Source organism: Bos indicus, chromosome 16 (assembly GCF_029378745.1).
Source record: "Bos indicus isolate NIAB-ARS_2022 breed Sahiwal x Tharparkar chromosome 16, NIAB-ARS_B.indTharparkar_mat_pri_1.0, whole genome shotgun sequence".
Lineage (NCBI taxonomy): Eukaryota > Metazoa > Chordata > Mammalia > Artiodactyla > Bovidae > Bos > Bos indicus.
The window spans coordinates 26,112,285-26,138,103 of record NC_091775.1 but is presented as its reverse complement, the minus strand read 5'-3'; the positions used below and the strand labels follow the sequence as shown (position 1 = coordinate 26,138,103).

The 25,819-nt window shown below is 44.3% G+C and overlaps 1 protein-coding gene across 2 annotated transcripts in view; it reads left to right on the top strand.

Annotated features, from left to right (window-relative positions):
- The first annotated feature begins 2,962 nt into the window (after positions 1-2,962).
- Positions 2,963-25,819, top strand: part of DUSP10 (dual specificity phosphatase 10) — a 40,320-nt gene continuing 17,463 nt past the window's right edge. Inside the window, exons 1-2 of one of the 2 annotated variants that reach the window (XM_070767984.1) lie at positions 2,963-3,099; positions 5,328-6,181. In XM_070767984.1, the coding sequence (XP_070624085.1) occupies positions 5,371-6,181 (811 nt within the window). In that variant the 5' untranslated portion in view covers positions 2,963-3,099; positions 5,328-5,370. Of the gene's footprint in view, positions 3,100-3,691; positions 3,814-5,327; positions 6,182-25,819 lie in introns of those variants that run through there. The other variant, XM_070767985.1, reaches the window with a different exon arrangement.

Below are 25,819 nucleotides of genomic sequence, written 5' to 3'. Positions count from 1 at the left end.
TGGTATTACTAATTTAAATCTAAAGGTAGTACTTCAGATACTATTTCCTCACTTATGACTCAAAAAATGGAACAAAATCAACTCTTTTTTGTACAAAAAAATCTGTTTTTTTCCTACCACTATAATTTGAATATAAACTATACACTTAGAGATGCTTAATTTAAAAAATAATTACATCTTAGTATATGTTAATGACATGTTTATTCCAAGTTTTAGGCTTGATAACTGATGAGGAATTTTGCCATCTTTCCCGATTTTTCAGTAGAACTGGCTTAGAGTCTTAGCCAACTAAATTATAATAATCCACTAGTTTGAAACTATAATAAAACAATCATCTCATTAAATGAACTGCATTTCCTTTTGAAGTTACTTTCCCCTTAGGGCCTTGTAGAAAGGCTGTTAAGAAGTCTTCCTCAATTGCATAAATTCCTGCTTTGTTTGGACTTAGATACTGAGGTGTCAGCAATGAATTCATAACTTATAGATGGTGAGTACCTTTAACTAGAAGCACAGCATTTCCTGAAGCAAAGACAATACTTTTTAAAATTAAAAAATTAATTTTTACTGAATGCCCTTGATCTGCAGAGAACCTCTCCCCCCTCACCTTCCCCCTTACTCCCCCTACCTCCCCACTTCCCACCCCCAAACTGCTTACACTAGAACTGAACTTTTTCCTTTTTCTTTTGAGCTGGAGTTTTGCTATTTTACAGACATATAAAAAACATAGTGTCTCTGGATGAACAGTATAAGAGATGAGAGTCAGAATCAGGACTTATAGTCAGAACTCTCCAACCCTGGATTAGTCAATATTTTTTCAATAATTATCTACAGTTAGGAAAAGGCAAGTTATTAAAGCTGCAAATAGATCCAGGGTTAGATCCTCTGGGAAGTTTTCTGATTTCTGTGGAAATTATCCAGAACCCATTTTTCTTGGCCAGAATCTGCTGATCCCCAAAAATGTAAGGACCAAGTGGTGTCCCCAAGCCAGTCACTGGTTATCATTAAAGGGCAATGTGTATGTGTGTTGGTGTGTGAGTGGAGAGGGGGGCTACAAAAATCCTTTTCTGTTTAAGATGAATGCATGCATTCACTTCAGTTTGAAACACCTCTGTGAAGCCTAGACTGTGTGCTTATGTATATATGGGATCTCTCAGCTCACTGAACATAGCTGGCCAGCAGGCCAAGGTTTGGCATCTTCAAATTTCAGGTCTGTACTTAAGGCAATGATGTGAATATGTCCCCAGGTCACTTAGCTTGCCTATCAGGCTTACAACCTGAAGTATGTCTCCAGACACCTTCAATGTGGTAAGAGAAAAATTCATAGCCAAATAGTCTATAGTGCTCATAACATATTACTCCACTATAATTATTTCACTCTGTCACCCCTGCCTCTCTCAGACAGGAGACGGAGGAAAAAGAAAAAAGCTCTATTTCTTTAGGGTTCCTTGATGCAAACTCTCTGCAGTTTATCTCATCATTTCCACTTCTTTTCCTACCCCAAGACTTTCCAGCAGTTTCTCTGATTTTTCCTGACGATAAACAGGCCAGCTGGCAACACACCCGCCTCCAAATCCCCTGTTTTGCTCAGATGGTCACCTCTGACCGCGACCCTCCGGCGACGAAATACAGGAGAACCCAGAGGGGTGGCGCCGCCTCCAGTTCTCCGTCGGCTCCACTTCAAGCTGGTTATTTCTTCTCAGCTTCAGCTCCTTTCCTCCAGCCGCTGCTGTTCCAGAAGCTCTGGGCTGTTGGGTCCTCGGCTCCCAGGGCCCCTACAGGGTGGCGGGCAACTGAAGAGGGGCGAGGGGAAGGAGGCCGGTAGCGTGCAGCTCTGCTGAATGCGGCGCGGGGACCTTGCTCGCTGGGTGGAAGAGGGGGCGCTAGCGGGCAGGAGGCCTTGCCCGGGTGCCGGGAAGGGCGCGCGGGCTATGGGGTGGCGCCTGTGCAGCCCCTCGGGGACGCGCCCTCTGTAGCTTCTGGCTGGGAACCAGGCTGCCGCCTCCGAGCAGCCCTCCGCATCGCTGCCTTCGAGCTACGGATGGAGCTCCGGGAGGCAGGCGAGGGAAGCGGGGGCGTGACTGGGGCGCTGAAGTAGGCGAGCCACAGGGCGCCGCGCCACCGCCGCGCCGGGCAGCAGTAGGGCAGCCGGAGGGGCAGCGACATCTGCGGGCGGGCGGTCGATGCTTCCTGGCGGCGCGGAGCAAGCGGGGCGGCCCCGAGGACTTGGGCCGTGGCGAAGCTGGCGGGCCTCACTGCCGGTGGATGGACGGCAAACTTGCCAGTCCCGCTGGAGCTCAGGCCTCCAGCGCGTGGCCCCGGGCCCAGACTGTAGAAGAAGCGATGTCCCTGGCCGCGCGCTTACATTCATCCCCCCGCTCGGGTAGCTGGGCGATGTCCGTGAATCTTCGGTTTATCAAGTCACCTCGAGGGACTCAGGGAACCCGTTTTTCCAACTGGGGATATAGTGATTATTCTCGCTGCCTCTTGCCTTTAGAAAGTTATTCTAACACGGTTGATCATCCAGCCAGAGTAAGAAGGGAAAATAAACAGCGTGGTCTGTCCCTTGTTGAGGCGATGTACAGGGATCCCGCCAAGTTTGCAGAGCCAGTTTTAGGCGGAGCGGCAAACACAGCCCATTGACAATTCAGCCCCGGAAAGGGTTAAGTGCATCCTGCAGGTTCGGTTTACATGTAAATAGAGAGCAGCTGCTCCGCGCGGGCCCCAGTTGGCCCTTTTAAGTTTTTGATTGGCTGCCAATGACATCACCGTCCGTATTATAACACTGTGGACCCAAAGCGGCGTCGGATAAACCCTCCTTAAAGAGCCATGGCCACGCCCTGGCTCCGCCCCCTCCAGGTGCCCATTGGTCGCGGGCTGCAGCGAAGTAGCGGTCAGGTTTCTCCGAATTCCTATTGGTTCAACACACCGTCGGTCGGCAGCCGGCCCGCCCCCTCAGAACCTTACATTTACAGTGTAGCAAAAGAGAAAGTAACTATGTTGCTGCTGGAGATCAATGAAGCCTAGTGAATGAGGGCTGAATGTGCGAATCCCTTGCTGAAGCGGAGCGCCAGATGGTGGAGGGTTACACTTATTTATGAAGTAAGTGGAAGTCACCGTGGCTACTCCTGAGAGTCCAGGGGTGTGAGGCGGTGTGAGTGTGAGTGAGTATGTATGTGGTGTGTGTGTGCGCGCGTGTGTGTGTTGCGATGTTTATGGAGGAGCCACAGCAGGTGAGGTTAAAGTGTTCCCGCTGTTGGCTCACGCCGCCCTGTGCGTTTACTCTCTCTGCAGTCTACTTGGATTGGGGGCGAAGGAAAAAATGAGGTTTGTTGGGATGCTTTGCGGCAGTTTTAAAGGCCAGGGACTTGTTAGTGCGCTGTGTTGCGAAGGAGGATGTTAAGTGCCTGGGAGTGGGGAAGCAGCATTCTCTGACCACTTAATTTTCTTTCCAGCCGCTAACTAGAGGTGGAAGGGCGACTAGAGTGGGAGGGGGATAGCTCAGTGTTTTTCGGGAGGTTTCCTAGGCTGTCTGGATGGTTTCACGGGCAATATATATGCCCGACCCTGTGCTGCAGGGATGCAGGTCTCTTTATACACTCCGTGCGTGTGTGTGTGTGTGTGTGTGAGAGAGAGAAAGAGAGAGAGAGAGCGAGCGAGCGAGAGAGAGAGAGAGAGCGAGCGAGCGAGCGAGCGCGTTTGTGCGCGCCGAGCACTCTGTGTGGAGGTGGGGGTCCCAGCTTGTGTCTCCATGAGCACGCTTCTGCGTCCCTCTCAAGGGAAATGGACTGTTGATCCTGGGACGTACCCTACCAGGTAACACAATAGCAAAGACTTTTCACTGCTGGGTCCAGCTGGGAAACAGTTACAGCTTCTGGAATAGTACTCGCTCTTCAAAAAATACTACGCAAGGGAGGAAGGGGAGGAGGAGGGAGGAAAGAAAGGAGAAAGGGAGGGAGAACAGGGGTTGGATTCTTCTTGCCCATCTAAAGGTGGTGAGGGAAAGCTGAGTCCGGTGGGGATCTGTGGATGTGATAGGTGCGAGCCCCTGTGTGTGTATGTGTGTGTGTGTGTGTATTCTGCCTGTGACATTTTGGCTCTGTGTCTGAGAATGGTGACAGTCCTGTGTAGAGGGATGTTGGATGACATTTTTCCAGACATCTCTTAAAGTTGGTTTAGATGAGCTCCTCTCCTCTGTGTGTATGTCTAGTAGGAGAGGAGCCAGCAGGGCCCGGGAGTGGAGTCCCTCTATGCCTATAGGGAGGAAGGAACTGTCCCTTTGCAGGTACCCTCTCAATGAGACAGGACATAGACCCCTGTGGGCAACTCTTTACTTCTCACTGGGAAGTCTTCTTTATGAATCCATCCTCTTGAAGAGAGGGCACATCTGTGTGAGATCAAAAGATTATGCATAGTGGCTACCTTCCGCTGAGAGAAGCTCTAGGATGTTCCTGTAGGGAAAGGAGGAGAATGGAGAGTTGAAGTGGTTCTTTTCTTAAAGGCAGGAGTGGAGTGGGTGGTGCGGCAAGGGAGCCATCTGAGGGATGGATCTGTCAGGATCAGGGTTTTCAGACCTGCCTCTGTAGCTTGAGGCTTCATTTTAGGGGACCAGTATGTAATGAAAGAGGACATGCAGATTAATTTATAAATAAGAGGGTAATAGGAAACATGGGAGGTTTTAATATGACTTTGTTGTGCTTTTCAAAGGACTTGGGAGAAAGAAAAGTAAGAATAGCTCAAAATTAAAGAGATTCACTTAGAGGGCTACTTTCATTCTGATATGCAGAAAGTTGACATCTGCCCCTGATGTATATTTAGCTGCTGTATATTCCCATGAGCCTTGCCAGCACTCTTGGTCATTCCTTTGCCTTTGCAGTGGCTGAAGGAATTACATGGAAAGTATGCAAGAGCGGACGTATGGGTCCTTCTCAGATGATTGCAGTATACTTCTGCCCTGGAGATGAGGCCCAGAAGAGATGCCTCTTAAGAACCTTCCCATCCATCTTGAGCTTTTCTGATCCTTTGTGCTTGTACTTTTTCTAAGGCTGAACTTGGATGTGGGTCCATGAAAGGTTGTTCATCAACATTTGCATAGACTTTACATCTAACCTTAGACTCAGCCAGGACAGGGCGTTGGGCGGGGGTGGTCCTCAGGTGTGCATCCTCTTTGAATCCATAGTGGTGAGAGTCAAGCTTTGAGTGACAGGATACTGGGCACTTAGGACGACTTCGCTAAGAGGGATGCAAAGTCCTTTCCTAGGGATTGGATTCGACTGCTTTTTGTGTCACATGACTTTATTCTTTCTTTCCCCCCCTCCCCTTCTTTACAGACTGTCTTGAGTTCTTCTTGAATTGCCAGTTTTCAGCCTCCTCATGCCTCCGTCTCCTTTAGACGACAGGGTAGTGGTGGCACTGTCTAGGCCCGTTCGACCTCAGGATCTCAACCTTTGTTTAGACTCTAGCTACCTTGGCTCTGCCGCCCCTGGCAGTACCAGCCACCCTCCTGTCATCGCCACCACCGTTGTGTCCCTAAAGGCTGCGAATCTGACGTATATGCCCTCATCCAGCGGCTCTGCCCGCTCCCTGAATTGTGGGTGCAGCAGTGCCAGCTGCTGCACTGTGGCAACCTACGACAAGGACAATCAGGCCCCAACCCAGGCCATTGCCGCTGGCACCGCCACCACCGCCATCGGAAGCTCTACCACCTGTCCTGCCAGCCAGATGGTCAACAACAGTGAGAATGCAGGCTCTCTAAGTCCATCAGGTGGGGTGGGCAGCCCCATGGCAGGGACCCCCAAACAGCTAGCCAGCATCAAAATAATCTACCCCAATGACTTGGCCAAGAAGATGACCAAATGCAGCAAGAGTCACCTGCCAAGCCAGGGCCCTGTCATCATTGACTGCCGGCCCTTCATGGAGTACAACAAAAGTCACATCCAAGGAGCTGTCCACATTAACTGTGCCGATAAGATCAGCCGGCGGAGACTGCAGCAGGGCAAGATCACTGTCTTAGACTTGATTTCCTGTAGGGAAGGCAAGGACTCTTTCAAGAGGATCTTTTCCAAAGAAATTATAGTTTACGATGAGAATACCAATGAGCCAAGCCGAGTGGTACCCTCCCAGCCACTCCACATAGTCCTCGAGTCTCTGAAGAGAGAAGGCAAAGAACCTCTGGTGTTGAAAGGTAATGCCCCCACCCTCTCCCCAAGCACAGCCCTGGGGTCACCCTGGGTTTTATCTGAGAAGTACCAGCATCCTCCTTCCGCTGGCTGCAAAAGACCAGAATTGCCTTTCTTCTTCTTGTCTTCCCTTCCATGCCCTCTCTTAATTATTTTGGGGTTGGGAGAGAAACCCAGCAACCTTGAACTGAAAGCCAGAAGACTTGGGCTCTAGTCTTTAATTCACCTTCTCATTTGCATTGTGCAAGTCATTTCCCCCTCTCGGAGATGGTTTTCTCATCTTTCTAAAAAGGGGCTCTATGACACCAGATGGCATCTGCAGTCATGCTTGCGCTGGTAACTCTGTTCCATTCAAACTAGCTGGAAAGTTCTTGTCTCTCAGATTTAACCAAAGCTGATGGAACAGAGAAAACCGCAACCATGGTGAACTGCAAGTAAACCTCCAGGTACCAGTTCTTTCTGTGGGAAATTCTTCCTCTTTCTCACCTCTCTGAAAGTGACCTTCAAAAAGGGCAGAGATCCTTATTTTAGGGCCCCTCCAAGAGTTCACCTCGAACATCCATTCCTTTGCCAAAACTCCAAGGGATGGAGTCATTTTATGAAATACTCCCAACACACTGTTTCTTCTGGTGTCACCTGACAACCGTTGACATCATAGCTCCTTCCAAGATGGGATGGTGGGTCGCTTGCCCCAGGACACTGAGCGTGAATAACTAGATGTCAGTGTCACTGAGCCCTGGCAGGAGGAATTAATTGCCCACCTGTCTCTGGGCTCCTTCTGCACAGTGTTGCCTAACCTAGAGGGAGTCTGCATCCGCTGTCCCTCCAAGATGTGTCTCTTTGCCCTTGGATGCCATCCTTTGGGACACTGTACACCACACTTCATCTTCAGTGTTTTCTGTCAGGTGGTGGTGGTGATGGTGGTAGTCTTCTTCTTCTCTTTCCTTGAGGGTTGGGTCAAGGCACACAGTCTGGGCCACATTGGCAGCCAGTCTCTTGCACTGTGTAGACCAAAGGCATCGCTGGGTTCCTTTGAACACCTTGCATATTTAAATTGCAAAAGGCCATTGGAATGAGCAAGGTAGTTGGTTTTCCTTTGTGGGCTAGTTCTGCCATTCTTCTTGTCTTCCCAGTGGTGCATTCTGCCTTTTGTTGAGGAGTGTTCTTAGAAATCCAGTTCTAAATTCCTTGGACCGCATCTCCCCTGCCCACCATCACTGGCCTTGAGCCTACTCTTATTGGGCTCAACTAGCATAAAGGTACAGCTTCCCTTAAGGAAGGGCTGGTGGGCTCTCAGGGGAAGGAGAACATCATGGAAGTTACATCCAGAGTGTTCCAGCAGCACCCAGGCATTTTATGTTGTTTTTGATGGGTTTTCTTGTGGTTACTGATATGCTCATATTTCCTCTGTGTATCCTTGTATTTTGTCGTTTTGTATTCTTGTTTGGCTGACTTTGAGTGACTCCCAGTAGGTTTACCCAGCTAGCATTCTGTCTCTGTGCTCCTGGCTTGTCTCATCTCTTTCAGAAGAGAAAATACACTCTACAAACTTCTCAGTTGTTTGTACTGGGGAGCCAAGAAGTGGAGAACCAATGGAATGATCTTCAGGGTGGTCTCTTGCTCATGTAGAGTAGATGCCGTTGAGGGAAAGCAGGCCTTTTGCATCCAAATGATCTGAGAACAGGCATCAAATAATCCACATGAAGATGACCCTGGACTTAAACATTGAGAGTGTTAAGGAGGAGCTGTAGAGTCTACCCTCTATTTTGGAGTGGGCATTATTGTGTATGGCAGTGGCTTGTGGGTTGCTGGGAAATGAATCTCCTAGGTGTTGCTGATCAAAGTGGGATTCCTCTCCCCATTTCCTGTGGATGCAGCTGAGAGCCCAGGCAGCCTGGGCTTGTTCCTCAGTGTCAGTAAGGTTGCCTCAGTGGGGCGGGGCCAGACATGCTGCTGATGTCACAGCTGGGCGCCTGCCGCCACCACCGCCCACAGGGCTCATCATTTTCGGGTTGGTGAGACGCAGCGGCGGTCGACCTGGAAGTTGCACTGGTGGTAGAGGTTGTATTATTTGTAGTTTGGGCTCTTTCTTCAACTATCTGGGGATTTTGTTGAAGATATGTAGTTTGGGAGCAGAAGGGTCTGTAATGTACTTTATTATTTTTGTCATTGTGATTTTGGTCTCTTTGGAGGGGAATGGCCTAAAATTGGGGCCATGATGGTAAAGAAGGGAAAGAGATCAATATTAGAATGCCCCTCTAGCTGCCCTTTCATCTGGGTAAACCAAAAGTTAATACCATACCACCACTGAGGTGAAAATGGGGTGGGTACCTCTGAGAAGGCATGGCCAGCAAACTTCTCCTAGGTTCTTGAGTGAGTCTATCAGACCATTCTGATCGGGCTTTTCTGCTGAGGTTTATTTTAGTAATCCCTACCCTTGGTGATGTAAGATTTTATTTTAGCAAGAGTAGTAGCGGTACCATTTTGGAAGGAGTGGTTTTCGCAGGGAAGATGTGGTGGGGCTAGGGGTGGGGGTTGGTTAGCATCTGGGGTAGATGCTTCTAAGGCTTCGGGAGTTTATTTTCAGAGATTTCAGTACAATCCCGGGTTAATTTATGGCTGACCCATCTGAGTCTCTGGTTTCTGTTTGTAAACACTGGTTGCTGCCCTCCCTGTCCAAGTTTTATGTCCCCCCTGTTTCAGTGCCATGCTCTCCATTTTTGGTGCTGCCTGTCAAGTAGAGCGGCTGCTCAGACACTGTTTTAGTAATGCTGTGTCAGGTTGGGAAGAAACTGATCAGAGGCACAGAAGACCCTGGGATTAAGGGACTGTTCTAATTTACAGTCCCCTCCCCACTGGGACCTATGTCTGAATTCATCTTTTATTCTCATCCTCCAAAGAAGAAATGGCATCAGACCTGTGCTTCTACTCCACCTGGCAAACCATGAGTCGAATAAGTACATGTATAGAGACTTGCAAAGGCTTTGAGAGAATTATAATCTGTTTTACACAAAGTTGACTTTTAATGTGATTTTTCACCCAGCTGAATAAGGAGGCTAGACGATTCTGGGTTTTCCATAATGAGAGCTACCATCTTTGCTATGATGTTTGTAAGGTTCCCTTTTCAGCAAGGCTGGGTTCAGGGAAGTAATTTGTCATTTACCTATGTAGGAATGGATAGTCTATTATCACCTCCTCTTTAAAGACAATCTGTGTCTTTAAAACTTTTATTATAAAAGTTTTCAAATACAGAGAAACATAGAAAAGAGTATCATGATCGCCATATACCTAGTACCCAGATTAAACAATTGTTAATGTTTTCCCTCTCTGCTTTCTCTTCCTTTATTGGTTGTTGAAATATATTAGAATATAGATAATGTTTGACTATATTTCAGTATGTTTCATGTTTAAACTTAATGCTTTCAAATTAAGAAGTATGGGCATATTTTATAGTACAGTACAGACAACATTTTCACTCCTAAATATTGGTGTCATGTCCCTGTTGTTGACTTTTTCAAGCTTGGAATTCCACTTTGACTAACTGGCTACTATTGAATCTATGGGGCAGCGCCTCCCACCCCACCAACACCCACGCACTCCCCCAGACTGGGAGGCATCTATAGCATCCTCTTCCATAGGAGTCCATCAGGTCCAATACCTGGACTTGCTCTGTGCTGTCACAAAACAAAGAGTGACTGACAAGCCTGCCTCTGAGTCAGTAGTATTTACTGGGGGCAGGGCTGGCGGGGGATGAGTGAGTACCACTTCAGGAAGCTGATTCAGTAGCAAAGATCTGATCACAGAGAGAGGTAACTTTTTATGCTAGAAAACTTTCCATCAAAACTCCTGAAGTGAGCCACATAGATGGCACATCTTCCCATAGTCACAAAAGGCTCTGAAGTCAACACTTGTAGACAGTACTGAGTCTGATGACAAAGTGAAGGGCTGAGCTTAGACATCGGAGACCCCGAGGAAGTATGTTTTATCTTCTGCATTGTTTTGTGGGAGAAACAAAAGTCTTCCTCTTGTCTGTCAGGGATGTTAGGATTTTTTTTTTTAAGATATGTGAAACAAAGGCATAATCTATTTTCACATGTTTAGTGTTGTGATTCTGAGCTTCTGTTTAACATCCAGACATACTGAATATTAGCCGTGTAGCAAATGGCGGAGAGATTCAGGCAGGAGCAGGGGGCCAGCCTGTCTGAGCGTCTTGGCTCATGCCTTGCTAGCTATGTGCCCTTGGCCAATGGCTACTTCCCTTACTTCCTTATTTCCCTTGTTTACAAAAAGGATGTAGTAGCAGCACTCTCCTGGTGGTAGTTTAGGTAGTAAATGAATTAATGTGTACCAAGTGTCTAGAACAGTTCCTCATACAGAGTGAACTCTCCCTCCATGTAGCCCAGTAGTATTACTGTTGGTTGAACAGAAATGATGGTGTCAGTAAAACTGCAGTTTTGGCCTCTCTTCCAAAGGAGTGCGAATAACAAGTTAGGTACAGCCGTGTGTGTGTGTGTGTGTGTGTGTGTGTGTGTGTGTGTGTGTGTGTGTGTGTTGCTATGGCCTAAAAATAACTTGATGACTGTTACCTAATTTAAGTAGCATACAGTTGGAGTGCCAAGTAATTACAAAGACATGTTGGGTCAGAAGGCCAGAGTAATTTCGGCATATCCTAGAATTATTTATTCAGTGGGGAATTTGTAAAAATGTGATGATAAATCTGTCCAACGAATGTCCCTTAACTAAATAATGAAAGTATAAAACTATTAAGCTTTGCTTTTTCTGGCCTCTCATCAGGCTGATTTATTTTTGGAATAAGGATTGTAGTCTGACTTTAAAAGGGGAGGTGGAAGGAGTGGGGAGTATGCTTCATTTTGAAAAGTTCTTGAAGCTTTGCGTTTTGATGAGATGGAAGGCCAGGGAAAAGGAGGGAATTCATGGAAAGGCCTGCTCATTTCTTTCAGTGAGTCTTGAACCTTCCTCCGAGCTGGTTCAGAGTTGACTGTATCTTCCTTAAGCTTTTGGATGTACTGTGCTGCTTCCTAATTAAAATGTGAGTGAAAAGTCTGTTCACTGTGTGTTCAGCAGAGTTTAGCTCACTTTCACCTGAGCTCCAATCGGGACTTTGCCACTGACCAACTGAAGTTGTCCTTAGGCAACTCAGGTTACCACTCCAAGCCCATTTCTCTTCACTGTAAGACAGGGATAATTCCAATATCAAGGATGAAAGACAATGTAAATAGAGTGTCTGGCACATAGATAGCTGTCAATAAATCAGGGCCCTGGGCTCTGCCCCACTACCCCCACGTCCTTTCAGAATCTCATCCATGAGACTGGGTGAGGGGGCAGCGGGATGGGAAGAAGGGGTGTCCCTTTTCTAAGCACAGCCCTAGAGAGCATGTTAAGTAGGAACCACTGTCCTCACCCATTCAGATCAGTTAAGTTTACCATCTGGCTTGTGAAGGACGAGTTCAAGAAACTCCTTTTAGATGAGAAAAAGCAGGGTAGAGGAAGGGAGATCTGGCAAAATTACAGAACCGAAACATTCTCTAGACATAGCCTTGTGGTGTTCCTGCTCTCAGGAGCTGGCATTAACCTCTGACCAGGAGCTGGGCCTGCTTCCTTTATTTCTAGTGTTAGCACCAACCAGACTCTGCCTGGCCCAGCATCCCTGGGGAGCGCTAGTTTGGGCATAGGAATGTGTTGGTTTGCAGTTCTGAAGCAGTTTGGTTCAAACAGCTACAGGACACAAGATGGGCAGCAGTTCTCATCCCAGGAGAAGGCCAGGAGAAGTCATCTCACCTCTTCTGAACTTGAGACTCCCAGGTTATAGAGGAGGAAGGAGGCTTAGAGGTCACTAGTCCAGGAACCTTCACTGCAGGCTGCACCTTGAAATCATTTGAGGCAACTTAAGGCCTAGGATGCTCTGTTCCCACCCCCAGTGATTCTGATTAAATTGGTCTGGGGTCCAGCTGAAGTATCAGGACTTTTAAAAGCTCCCAGGTGATTCAAACACACAGTGAACTGGGACACCATCGATCTCGTCCAGTCTTCTTATTATGCAGTTACGGAACTGGGGCCTAGAGAGGTTTATTGCTCGTCCAAGGTCACATGCATGATTAATTTCAGAGCCTTAGTGCAAAAATAGGTCTTTCCAGGTCGATAGGTTGATTGTGTGTGTCTGTGTGTGTAGGTGTGTACTATAATCTAATGATAACAGTATCTACTATATTGCATGCAAATATAAAATAATGCATACATAATTTTAAAGATGTATCTGTTTTAAAATCTTTGTTGAATTTGTTAAATATTGCTTCTAATTTTTTTTAAATCCATCCATCCTGTTAAGTTCACTATGTTCCCCCCCCCACCAAACTTTAAATTTTTTATTCTGTATTGGGGTATAGCCAATTTAGCCAATTAACAATGCTGTGATAGTTTCAGGTGAACAGTGAAGGGACTCAGCCTTACATATATATGTATCCATTCTCCCCCAAACTCCCCTCCCATCCAGGCTGGCACATAACATTGAGCAGCGTTCCACCTGCTATACAATAGGTCCTTGTTGATTTTTCATTTTAAATACAGCAATGTGTACATGACCTTCCTAAAGTCCTTAATTATCCCTTCCCCTTGGCAACCATAAGTTCATTTTCTACGTTTTATTTTTTTGGCCTCAAGGTCTGTGGGGTCTTAGCTCCTCCACCAGAAATCAAACCCAGGTACCCTGCATTGGAAGGCAAAGTATTAACCACTGGACTGCCAGGGAAGTCCCTAAAATAATATATTTAATCAAGGATGAGATGGTTGGATGGCATCATTGACTCAGTGGACATGAGTTTGAGCAAACTCAGGGAGATAGTGAAGGATGGGGAAGCCTGGTGTGCTGCAGTCCATGGGGTCACAGATTTGGACATGACTTAGTGAATGAACAGCAACAACGATCAATCATTTTGAGTATTTTTACCTTTGTTCTTGAATTTTGGGATTTCAGTCCGGAAGTATAAGGACTTAAGTCTAAGATATTTTGAAACCAGCAAGCTCATAGCCCTGATATTTACCTGGGTCTTAGAAATATGGAACAATATTAATGATTATTTGATCCCATCTTCTAGGGAATTTAATGGTTTCAGGAAGAGCTGGAAAACAATTATCAAAATGCATCCCTGAACCTAGATGTCTAAGGACTTATGGATTGGTTGGTTTCCATGGATGTTAAACCCTTGTGGGTATGGGAGATTCATTCACTTTTTAAATTTTTCTTTTTTGTTTTTTTTTTCATTGAAGTATAGTTGATTTACAATACAGTGTTGCATTAATTACTGCTATACAGCAAAGTGATTGTTCATCAGGTATCATTGAATGCCTTCTACGGCTCAGCACTGGTCTTTAGGCTAAGGCATCTGCCATCATAACTAGGATAATTTGAATGTTAAAATGAGAGCATATGTGGACCAGGCTAATATTCCAAATCCATTCCACTTTGCAGCTCATGTACCTGTGTGGATTCTTCATTCTCTTCTGCAACAAAATCTTGTTTAGGGAACAGTTTATCTGGAGAAAATATCATTCTCCTAGGAAATCCATGTTTGTGTGACCTTTGGCTTTTTTCTCCTTTATTTTTCCCTTTCAAGATAGAGTCTGGCCTTTTCTAAGCACATCTCCTTGGGCCAACACAATTTCTTTCCAAAGTCTTGATCCAAAAATTTACTTTTTTTAAAAAAAATTTTGGGGTTTTTTATCAAAAAAGGAAATGCACATACTCTGTCTCAAGAAGCTCAGGGCTGACAGGCTTCCTCTGTGCATTGGAGTGGAACTGTGTCATTTGAACCTCACTAATTTGGGACATGTTGCTGATAGGAATAAGACCTGCATTTATTTTTTCCTGCAAGCTCTCTATGAAAAGAGGGCATGCAAAGCAAACAAACATTGTAAATGGTATTTCAGAGACAAGGTTTTGGCCTGCTTAGGAAAAAAAGAGTTTTCAAGTACAATTAAAAATTACTCTAAGGGACCAACTGAGTTATCAGGGAAGCCCACTCTAAGGGACAGGGCTTCAATAAAAACACAAGCATTTATCATTCTGAAGCCTGTGCTATTTCCCCTAAACTGTGTGGGTCCCTCTTGTACAGATTTTCTGTGGCTACAGATCCATGTACTGTAACCTTACTAATTAGAAAAATGGGAGGGAAGAAAAAAGTGGGAGTGTGAACCACAGTCTGAATTTTATTGTAGAGTACTTCAATATACATTTTATATTCATGTTGATGTAGTATCCTTTCTAATTATGAAGTCCTTGATTCTGGATGCTTTTATGCATAAGTGAGGAGGAAAGTCTCAGCATCTTTTTTTTTTCAGCTTATATCTGTATAATCTATTATTACTTAAAGTTGGGAAATATATCTATATTTATGTAAATATAGGTATATTTATAAATACATTATATATATGTGTGTGTATATATATATGTGTGTGTGTGTGTATATATATATATTTTTTTTTTTTTCCAGTCCCCACCCCAACAAGACCCATATTTTATGTAACTTAAAGCGAAAACAAGCTTGAGCCTATGCTTTTGGATACAGAAATGAGCTGTGCAGCCTGGTATTTTCATATAAGATAAAGTCTGCTATCCCATGCTCTGCCTCTAGATCACTAACATAAAGAAAAGGATTGCAGATTCATCAAATTATCCATATTGTCATGATGTTTTATTTGTGATAGAAGTCTACTTATCTTTCTTTTACCACCCCTCCCCAAGACTGGAATTTCACGGACATCGAAATCAAGCTAAACTCTCTCAGAGTTCTTCAACAAAGGGTGTGGTTTGGCCTTTCTACTTCCCAGTGGACTCCCATCAGGCATCTGTTGCCCAATTCTCAATTAAGTAAATAGACGGAGCTGCCCGATGCAGGGGGCACTGTCAGGCCATCCTCCCTTTGAGGAGTGTAAGCTTTTCCCCTTATGATGTGAGCTCATGTGAGCTTACTTTGCGTCCCTGGCTAAGGTGGTGGTCACCACTTTAGGCAGAACATTACTGTCCAGTTCTTTAGTACTCGGTGCTTATTCTATGGGAGAAATAATCCCACATTCTTTGTACTCTGGCCCTGGGGTTTGCTACCACTGGGCTAAATATCACCAGCTGTTGCTCCTGGCAGACAGGGAAGAAAAAGTAGATTGGGAGGAAAGGAAGGAGGGGCAGGGGTGCAGAGGAAAGAGACCGGTGTGAGGGCAGAGGGTGCTGTCCGAGTCAGAAACCAGATTGTCAGGCTCCTCGACTGGAGTCCTGGGTTCCAGTTTCCAAGGCCGTGAATTACTGTCATTAGTTATGACAACATGTCTGTGTCCCTCTTAAAATAATAAGACAAGACAGACTTCTCAGAGGGGCTTCCTTGAAGGGATCCAGGACATCTTCCTGGGCCTTGTATTTCTTATTAAAAAACATATTTTTTATGGTAAGATCTATAAGAATGGTCTGATGATTCTCATGGAGTGATATTTTACTCTGACAGTGGAACACTGTTTAATCACATATAACTGACCATCCTGTCATCCCTGAAATTAGAAAATTATTTTCCAGATAGTTTGCGGGGAGAAAAAAAAAAGTGAAAGCTTTCTATGTGCTGGGCATCGGGATATCACATCAGCATCTTAGTTAGTTCCCAGCACAGCTTCCTGAGAGAGGTTTTAGATTCCTAGTTTTACAGAGGGAGAATCAGAGGAGGAGATTCAATACCCTCCCCTGCCGCGATTATTAACCAGTGAGTTTCAGAATGAGAACTGAAACCCAGCTCTAAGGACCTCAAAGGCTCAGTTCTTTCCAGGCTGGCCACATGTTTATTTGCAAGCGAACTATAGATCTCATTCCTTAGGGTCCCTTTAACTGTGCTTTATCTATGAAGTGTCCTTGGTTACAATATCTGCTGCCCCCCAGCCCCACCCCACCATTTTCTTGTATTTCCTCAACTGAAAATTCCAGTGCTCAGAGTGGCTGACTCTGTCCTCAGAGAGGAGCTGGCTGCTCAGTGACCTCATCCTGAATTATATCCCAGCTTTGGGAAACTTCAAATTTTAGTCATGGCAGAGGTTTCTAACTACAGCCACCAATCAATGAAAGAAATATTTGAAAACTGCAATGATTATTTGTAGCATTTAGGAAATGTTTGCTATCTAGTGGACTCTGACATGGGAACGCTGTTTCTCATGATAACACTGCATTCTACATATGAGTGACTGAGACTCAGAGAGGTCCAGATACTTGTCCAAGGTCACTCAGCTGTACCTGGTAGAGACTGCTGGGCACAGCGTTCTGAACCTTCTGCTCTGTGTATTTTCAACACAGAGAAGTTTAGAGTCCATTCTTCTAGTAGCCTGTGGATCTGAAGATGAAGTTTCCTTCTTTTGTCCATATGAATGTACTCACTTTCTAGAGTGGGGAGTAGATAAGGAAGAAGGAAGACAGGTATGAAATTATACATAGTAAGTAAGAAGGCATGTTTGATAGGTATATATGACTATATCGCAAAGACTCTAAGACCTGACAGTATTTGATTATTTATGTTTTATATTCATTATCTGTTCTATTAATATGGATAATAATATTACCTATGTTATTTTCTCCCCTCAAGGGTGTAAAGACTTTCTTGTTGTTATCATTACCTCTGGGAAGTCAATTCTCTTGAGATTAGTGAATAAGAATCTTATCAACCTATTTACTATTTATTGTTTTCCTCTTCTACTTTCTTTATCTTTCTTCTTCCGTTCTATAATTTAAGCTTATAAGTACAGCTCAGGTAACCTGAAAATGTGACAGGGACAGACCCCAGGAAAAGCATAAATAACATCCTTGAAGGATAGCAGAGTGGACCCCTGGGAACCAAGTTCTTGAAGTGGTATTCATTCAGGCAGAATTATTGAACATTTTTTTACACTGTCCCATTTTACAGATATGGAAACTAATTACTCACCCAAGAGAACGTAAGTAGTTGGTAGCAGCACTGGCATAGAATCCATATTTCCTAACTCTCAGTTTAGTAATAATCCTTTAAACCCCAGTGGGAGTATAATGCTTTAGTTTGCATTTGAGTTGTTACTAAATAAGCAAATTCTGTGGGTTCACGTGTTTGGCCAGGTTGCTTCCTGTTTTCCTTCCCTTCCCCTTTGTAAGGAGCTGATTAAGTGACTTTTCAGTGAATTGATTGGCTGATTTGCATTTGTATTCAGCTTTCCTATTAGAAATTTGCATCTTTTCTAGCAGAGAGAATATATTAATAGTAAGTTAACAGCACAGATTCTAGAGTCAGCCTGCTGAGTTTGAATCTCAATTTTGCCACTGATTAGCAGCATGAAGTTGAGTGAAATAAATTTGGTGTGCATCAGTTTTCTTTTCCATAAACTAGGGAGGGGAATGACAATTTTCTCATGGGATTCTTTGAGGTTAAATTAGATTATATATATATATATATATATATATGAACAATGCCGGACACATAGTTGCTAACATTTATTACAAATGTATATAATTATAATACCATATATCTGTAATAAAAGCTCATCATCATATATCTATCTCCAAGGGATATATAAGTAATAAATTTAGTCAAATGAATTGATATCACCACTGAATGTAAGTAGAAATGGCTCTTTGATGCTTGGCAATTTTTTTTTATGTTTAAAGGTTTGGAAAAACCCAGCCTTTCTAGTGGGGTGGATAGGTAACTACATCAGGACTTTTTTCTGAATCAGTGCTACTCTGGAAAATTATATACTATTTCTCTGTAAGGAAATCTTATAAAATTAAGTCTTAGCAAAGACTCAATTATATACCCACTGCTGGACTATTAAGAAAATTTTAGAAAGAAAAATTAGATGACACGCTAATCCCCCGGACTGGCCTAGTTTCACTTTTACATATTCTCTGCATTCCTTACCCATATATGTGCATATTTTGCAGAGTTTTTCATACAGAAACTGAAATTCATTTTCACTTTATATTGCCTATGCTTTTACTTCCTGTATAATCATCACAGGTTCTCTTTGAATGTATAACGTGTCTTATTTTATGGTTGTATCACTTTTTACTTCATTCGTTTGCCTACTCATGAAGTTAAGATTAGTCCCAACTTTTTGATATTATAAGAGAACTCTCTGGAGGGAACCCCTTGTTTGGGAGTTTCTCCACTTTTTCATTGAGGAATGGAAGCTCCGGGCCAGTCACCTTGGGTTTCTTTTTTCCCTTTAATCCTCCTTCATTTTTTCATTCCTGCGTGTCTCTTCAAAAATAAGCTCCAACTGCCTGTTAAAGTTACTAGTTTGTAGGGAAGTCTTTATCTTTTATCACGAAGTCTTTGCACAAATTCTGTGTGTGCCACACATGTGCCCTAAGGCATGTACTGTAAATTTCCAATTTCTGCGTTGGTGGGCAGAGTAAGGGAGTGTAGAGGCACCCAGTCAATACTATTAAAAACCAGAAAATATTGTGGACGTGAATGATCTGGCAGGACCAACACCAGCTCCTTGTTTCAGAAATCTGAGTCACTGAATCAAATCGCAGTTTGATGCTATTGATAAGGCATTTTGAAAGGAATATCCTTGTAAATAACAACAGAAAGAGTTAGATTTTGTGAGAAGCTATTAAGTGTTTGTGCCCCTGCCTCTTTCTCCTATTTTTTTAAAACCCTGGGGTTTTAGTGCAGCTTGGAAATCATTTGAATGCTTAAACAGTCAAAAGAATACATCAGAATGGAAAGACAATTCCCATTAGTTCATTTGCCAAATTAAGGTAAAATGCCCTTTAAATAGGAGCTAATTCTCTGACAGATAATTAGCTTGTCTTTCTTGATAAAGTATGTGAATTGGATTGAGTTTATTATAATTAATCTTGCATATTATGTAAAAATGCATTTGTCTGCCCTTATTAGGTGAATCTCTTCATTCCTACCTTAAGGGTGGCTTGGAACTTCTATCCCACTCCAGTGAGAACTGACTGAATTGGATGAATGCCAGGGTGATGGGCAGCTTTGTTATAAAGGTTGGGAGAAGCTGAATGTGGGGTACCACTATTCAAAGACAGGGCTTTCTTAATAATGTGTTGTATGTCCTCAGTCACTCAGTGGTGTCCAACTCTTTGTGGCCCCGTGGACTGTAGCCCACCAGATTTTTCTGCCCATAGGATTCTCTAGGCATGAATTCTGAAGTGGGTTGCCATTTCCTACTCCAGGGGATCTTCTGGACCCAGGGATCGAACGGTGTCTCTTGCATCTCCTTCATAGGCAGGTGAATTCTTTACCATTAGTACCACCTAGGAAGTCCTTTTCTTATTAATATCTATATCTTAAAAAAAAAAAAACAAAAACTTTGATTATGTTTTGGGTCCTGAGAAATCAGATGCTACAAAGCTGCCTAAATAATTGCCTTGAAATCAATCTCCTACTCATGACATTCTTTTGCATTTACAATGCAGAGCGTTTTCTAGGGACCGAAGAGTGGGGTGATTGGCAAGTACACTTGCTGAGGTCTAAGCGGTGACTCTGGAAGACGGCCTGAGGGGGAGCAGAGGGGCTACTCAGTGACTTCATGAGCCACAGCACCACCCCCCCCACTGTAATTTTCTTCCTCCCCACCTCCCAGCTATTCAGAGTTTCTTGAGACTCCCCATCTGGCTGCTTTCAGGGCTTCTTTTCTCATCAGAAGCTATTGTCCATGGCTACTTGATTTTGCCAAGGGCAAATGTGGGCTGGGGAGATGGAGTTTGGGAATAAAAGGACATACTGTAAATGATTCACCCAAGAGCCTCTCTCCTCCAAACTAAAGTTATTCTTTTCCGGGGAAGATGGAGGATATTTGATGTTGTGTGGGAGTTGCCTAACACAGGGCTTAGACCACCTTAGGGTGTAGTCCTTGGTCACTGTGTGTGTGTATGTGCACACACATATTTTAGTTAACATTTGCGAAATGGACATTCAGCATTAACTCATTCAATGAAGACAGCAATAGTCATCTCTATCTGCAGCCGTGTCTCAATATGATAGCCATGAGCCACATGGGACTTGAAATGAGATGGGTCCAAACTGAGGTGTGCTGTGTGTGTAAGATACATGCTGGATTTCAAAGACTTTGCGTAAAAAGCATTTAAGATATTGTGTTGATCATTGTTTTATGGTAGATTACACATTGGAATGATACTATTTTGGACATGTTGAGCTAAGTAAAATATACAATTAATGTTAATTCTACCAATTTCTTTTTCCTTTTTTAAACTGCAGCTATGAGAAAAAAGATTTGCTACATAGTAACTGTCATCATACTTCTATGGAATAGTGCTGATCTCTATGTATGATAACAGTATTACTATCTCTACTTTTTAGACAAGGAAACTGAGGCTCAGAGAGGTTAGGTAAATTGCCAAAGTCACACAGCAGAAAGTCAAATTCTTACTGCAAAGCCGATGTAAAGCAATGTGATTATAGGGAAGGGACTCTCTGTGTAGTTTGAGCTCCACTTAGGAAGAAGTAGAAGGCTGGAGATTGAATTCAGTCACGTGACTGGTTCACTCAGTGGGGCCTAGTAGCGAAGCCCTAATGAAAACTCAACTCCAGAGCTGCATTCAGCTTTCTGATTCATGAACACAGTGGAAGGCTGATGAGTCCATGGGACACTGAAGGTCCTTGTTTAGGACCCTCTCAGCTCTTGCTTTGTCTATCTCTTCACTTGGCTGGTCCTGATATGTATCCTTTGTAATAAAACCATCAAGCTCTTTCCTGCATTCTGTGAGCCATTTAGTGAATTATCCAACCTGAGTGGGGAGTGGTGTGGGAAGCCAAGAATTTTAAGCTGATTGGTCAAAAGTGCGGGTGGCCTAGGAACCCCTGGGCTTGTGGCTGGCGTCAGAAGTAAGGGACAGTCTTGTTGGGTTCCATGCCCTTAAGTTGTGGAGTCTGTATTGATTCTGTGTTGTTAGGGGCAGTTACAGGCTGCCCCTAACAGTGTGGTTTTATAAGAATAGACTGCTTTCCATTGAGATGTATGTTTTAGGGGTATAGTGTCCAGGAAAACAGAGTACTGTAGCTTAACTTGCTTGTTTCTCTAACCCCACATCTCAGGTGACAATGGCCAGTTATGCTCTAGACTTGTGAAATGACTCAGTCTTCTGGCAACTGCTGTTGACCACGAGACTTGGCCCTGAGACAGGGTAGCCTCTGACACCACCATGCCCAGAACCTTCCAGCCTGCAACTCTTGGGGTCCCTCTGCTTCTTCATGTCCAACAATACCACATAAAGGGTGATGACATATATATTACATTTTTATCACTTTGATACCAGAGATTTTTAAATATTGGTGTTGGGATTAAGTTCCTTACCGGAAACTGTTGTAGGGTGATAACATAGGTAAGTGTGTTTTGTAGTAATTTTTGTTTGTTGGTTGGTTTTTAAGTAGTTCGCAATGTCTGGGGCTTCCCAGGCTCAGTAGCAAAGAATCCACCTGCCCACACAGGAGACTCGGGTTTGATGCCTGGGTCGGGAAGATCCCCTGGAGAAGGAAATGGGTTGCCAGTATTCTTGCCTAGAGAATCCCATGGACAGAGGAGCCTGGTGGGCTAAATAGTCCATGGGGATCGCAAAAGAGCTGGACACAACTGAGTGACCCAGCAGCAGCAGCAATGTTTTGAATCTCACTTTTGTCATATGTGTCCTATTGACATCTCCTAAATGCTGTGTTCAGATCTTTTCTTTGGGGGCTTTGGTTTGGATTTTTAAACCATCATTCCATGTGTTTTCTTTTTCAGTTTGGTTTCGCCTTCCTTCTTAAAATAGACACTCTGTCTTCCCTGTGGTCCTGCTAACTGTCACCCTTCTGTTACCGCTGAGGCCTGGCTCTCTTCCTGAAGGCCCTCTTAGGTCACCAGCTCCTAGAAAGTGGACTCCTACAAGGGCATCTTGGGGCTGCCCTAGAAGGCTCATTTCTAAGAAAAGACAAACTTAAGCTATGTAGTTACTGCAAGGGGAGATTCCTTTACCAGTGAAAACAAGGAATGAAACAAAGACTCTTCCAGAATTGGAAAAGAAGTCTCTTGAAATGCCCACAGTGACTTGATTTCTACCTACTTGGGCCAGCTCTGGGCACTCTGCATACTACCACTATGCCAGGCTTGCTCTTTAGAACTGTTCGGCTTTGAGGTTGCAGAGAGTTAGGTAACTGCCACTCTCAGTAACTGTGGGAGCTAACTACCAGTTTCTAGGAAGGTTAGAAAGAGTTTGTGAGAACCAACCAAAAAGACACAGAAAACTGGGCGTTCTCTGCTCACTCTGTGTCTCTGAGATCCTCACCTTCCAGAAGACCAGTGTCTCTGAGGCCTTTGTTTCTGTCTTTCAAGAACACCAGTAATGTGACCCCTGTGAGAGAACCAGGGCTGGAACAGTCTTTTTTAAAGAAGAGGGAACTCCTATGTTTGAAGAAAAAGCTCTTAGGAGATGATTATATTTTAAAATGGCTGCTGAGTTAAGTAATTTGCTCAAAGGTGCAAGGTTGAGAGGGAGGGATGGGAGGAACCGAGAATTGCTGATTTTACTTCCAGCTTCTGTCCCTTCAACAGGAGGCAGAAGAAATGGCCCTGGGGCTGGTAAATTCACACTGTGTGACTCATCTGTCTGTTAACTCAGCTTGTCTCATTGGGCAAGCCAGTTAGCTGGGAGGGGGCCCAACTAGATTTCAGTACTGTCGCCCGCAGCCCACATGTTCATACTTAATAAATGAGTGTGTAAATGGACTGTGGGGGTCTCTCCCCCTGTTCCCTGACATCCCACAAGCTGAGTGCTCCCTCCTAAGTAAGCTTCTACTTGTTCATGGCTGTTTCTATTCATTCATTGCTTATATAGAACCTCCAAGAAGGACGCGTGGAGAAGGCGATGGCACCCCACTCCAGTACTCTTGACTGGAAAATCCTATGGATGGAGGAGCCTGGTAGGCTGCAGTCCACAGGGTCGCTAAGAGTTGGACACGACTGAGCGACTTCACTTTCACTTTTCACTTTCATGCATTGGAGAAGGAAATGGCAACCCACTCCAGTGTTCTTGCCTGGAGAATCCCAAGGACGGGGGAGCCTGGTGGGCTGCCATCTCTGGGGTCGCACGGAGTCAGACACGACTGAAGCAATTTAGCTGCAGCTGCAGCAGCGAGAAGGAGGCATGGAGAGAGGAGAAAATGTTAAAGGCCACTGGGAATGATTTGTCTTTGACCCCAGTCATCCTCAGGCATGGCTGTCTGTCCCGCCTACAGGCTAATTCTTCCCCATGAGCCTTTCCAGCCCTCCTTCCCAGTCTGGGAGAGGGATAGGATTTCTGTGTCCTTACGCTAAATTCACCTGGCTGGCCCTGTACCTGTCCTATACAAGTCTCAATGGGATGGCATCATTTCAGGTTTTTTTTTTTTTAATTCAAGTATAGCTGATTTACCATGTTGTGTTGATTTCTGCTGTATTGCAAAGTGAGTCAGTCATATCTAGACAGACACACCTTCTTTTTCATGTTCTTTTCCAATGTGGTTTATCACAGGGTATTTGAGGAGTCTTAAAACGTTTCTTCTGCCCAGGCCTTTTGCTAAATTTCCTCAATTTTTCCTTCATCTCATTCTTTCTCTCATTTGATTTATCTTCAGAGACTATATATTTTTAAAAACATTTTAATCTTTTAAATTCCTAGCTTTATGCTGAGCAACATATAGTACATCTTTACAATGAACTGGATCTTTCTCCTCTCATTCCAAAGCTCATATAATCTAGAAACATTTTTAATAAATATGTAACCATACTGTTTATTGTTTGTAATCAACATGTCAAGAAATTCTGTCATTCATAGTCAATGTTTCTATTCTTTACAAGGAAGCTATAAGTTTTGTTGCTGTTCAGTCACCAAGTCCTGTCTGACTTTTTGTGGTCCCATGAGCTGTAGCCCATCAGGCTTCTCTGTCCATGGGATTTCTCAGGCAAGAACACTGAAGTGGTTTGCCATTTCCTTCTCCTGGGGATCTTCCTGACCCAGGGATCAAACTCATGTCTCCTGCATTGCAGTCAGATTCTTTATCACTGTGCCACCTGGGAAGTCTGAGATATAAGTTAGGAATAGCTATTTACCTGTAACTGACACTCATAGAAGTTATAGTATAAGGATACCCAGCTAGTAATTGACAGAGATGGGATTGGAATTCAGGTCTACTGACTTCAAACAAGTTATTCTTCCACCCTCAGTGACATTTCCTATCACAACTAATGTGTGTCTTCTTTAAACTCTAGAAACATTTAATGAGCACCTACTATAATAAATCAGGTATGGCTCTCAGTGCTAAACAGTGCATACTTCCAATTTCTATGAATAACTCCCAGTATTAGTTCATTAAATCCTTGAAGTGACTCTATTGTTGCCTACTGGAACTATTATTAGCCCTGTTTTGCAAATGAGGAAGCTTGGGTCCAAGGAGGCTAAGGAACTTTGCTGAGATCATGCTATTGGAAAGTGCAGAGGCCGCCTGAGCCACAGGGCAGTGATGTTGTGTTTCCTCTAAGATGCACAACAGCTCAGCTTTGTTGGGATCCACACTTTAATAATAACAAAAACAAGGGAAGAAATTAGCAAGTGATTTCAGATAAGCGATCAGTGAAGACTGCTGCTGCTGCTGCTAAGTCGCTTCAGTCGTGTCCGACTCTGGGCAACCCCGTAGATGGCAGCCCACCAGGCTCCCCCGTCCCTGTGATTCTCCAGGCAAGAAAACTGGAGTGGGTTGCCATTTCCTTCTCCAGTGCATGAAAGTGAAAAGTGAAAGTGAAGTTGCTCAGTCGTGTCCGACTCCCAGCGACCCCATGGACTGCAACCTACCAGGCTCCTCCGTCCATGGGATTTTCCAGGCAAGAGTACTGGAGTGGGGTGCCATTGTCTTCTCCGTGAAGACTATGAAACTTTAAAACTTCACAGCATAGTGAAAGAGATCTGTGGGAGAGTTGCTGTAAATAAAAGGAAGACCTTTATGATGGGATCCTGTTTGATCTGAGGTATGAATCACCTACACGAGGACCTAGGGGAAGGGAGTTCCAGGAAGAGGGAACAACACGTGCAGAGGCCCTGAGGTGGGAAGCAGGTCATCTAGGGTTCACAAATCCCGTGATAATGTCTCTCTTGGTTGTTCATTGATGTCCAGTTTGTCCACACTGTGCTGAAATTATAGAATGCCGAAATTTTGGGGAGAAACTTACAGACGATCCAAACCCCTGGTTTTCTAGAAGCAGCAAGAGGGGTCACAGAGCTAGCACCCAGTATGAATGCAGCATGGAGAGAGGGGCAGTGTTCCAAGTCCCTGCTGTCAGGACTTCTGATCCCTGAGCAATGTTAGGCCTGGCTTCAAGGGAGGGCGCTGGGCAACCTGAGGGTGCCAGCTGTGGGGTGCCTCTCAAGTCACCTCTCCTTTCCACCCATCCCAGGCTGAACCAACCTTGGCTGACCTTCCACTGAACCTCAAGTCTACACTGAAAATATATGATCCCAGTCCTCCCTGCCAGAGATGTACTGGCTTCCTGGTTTATTTTTTCTTCCCTTTCATCCCAGAAGGTGATCCATGACATGGGGACACACCAGCTTTTGACCTGGTGCAAACTCATGT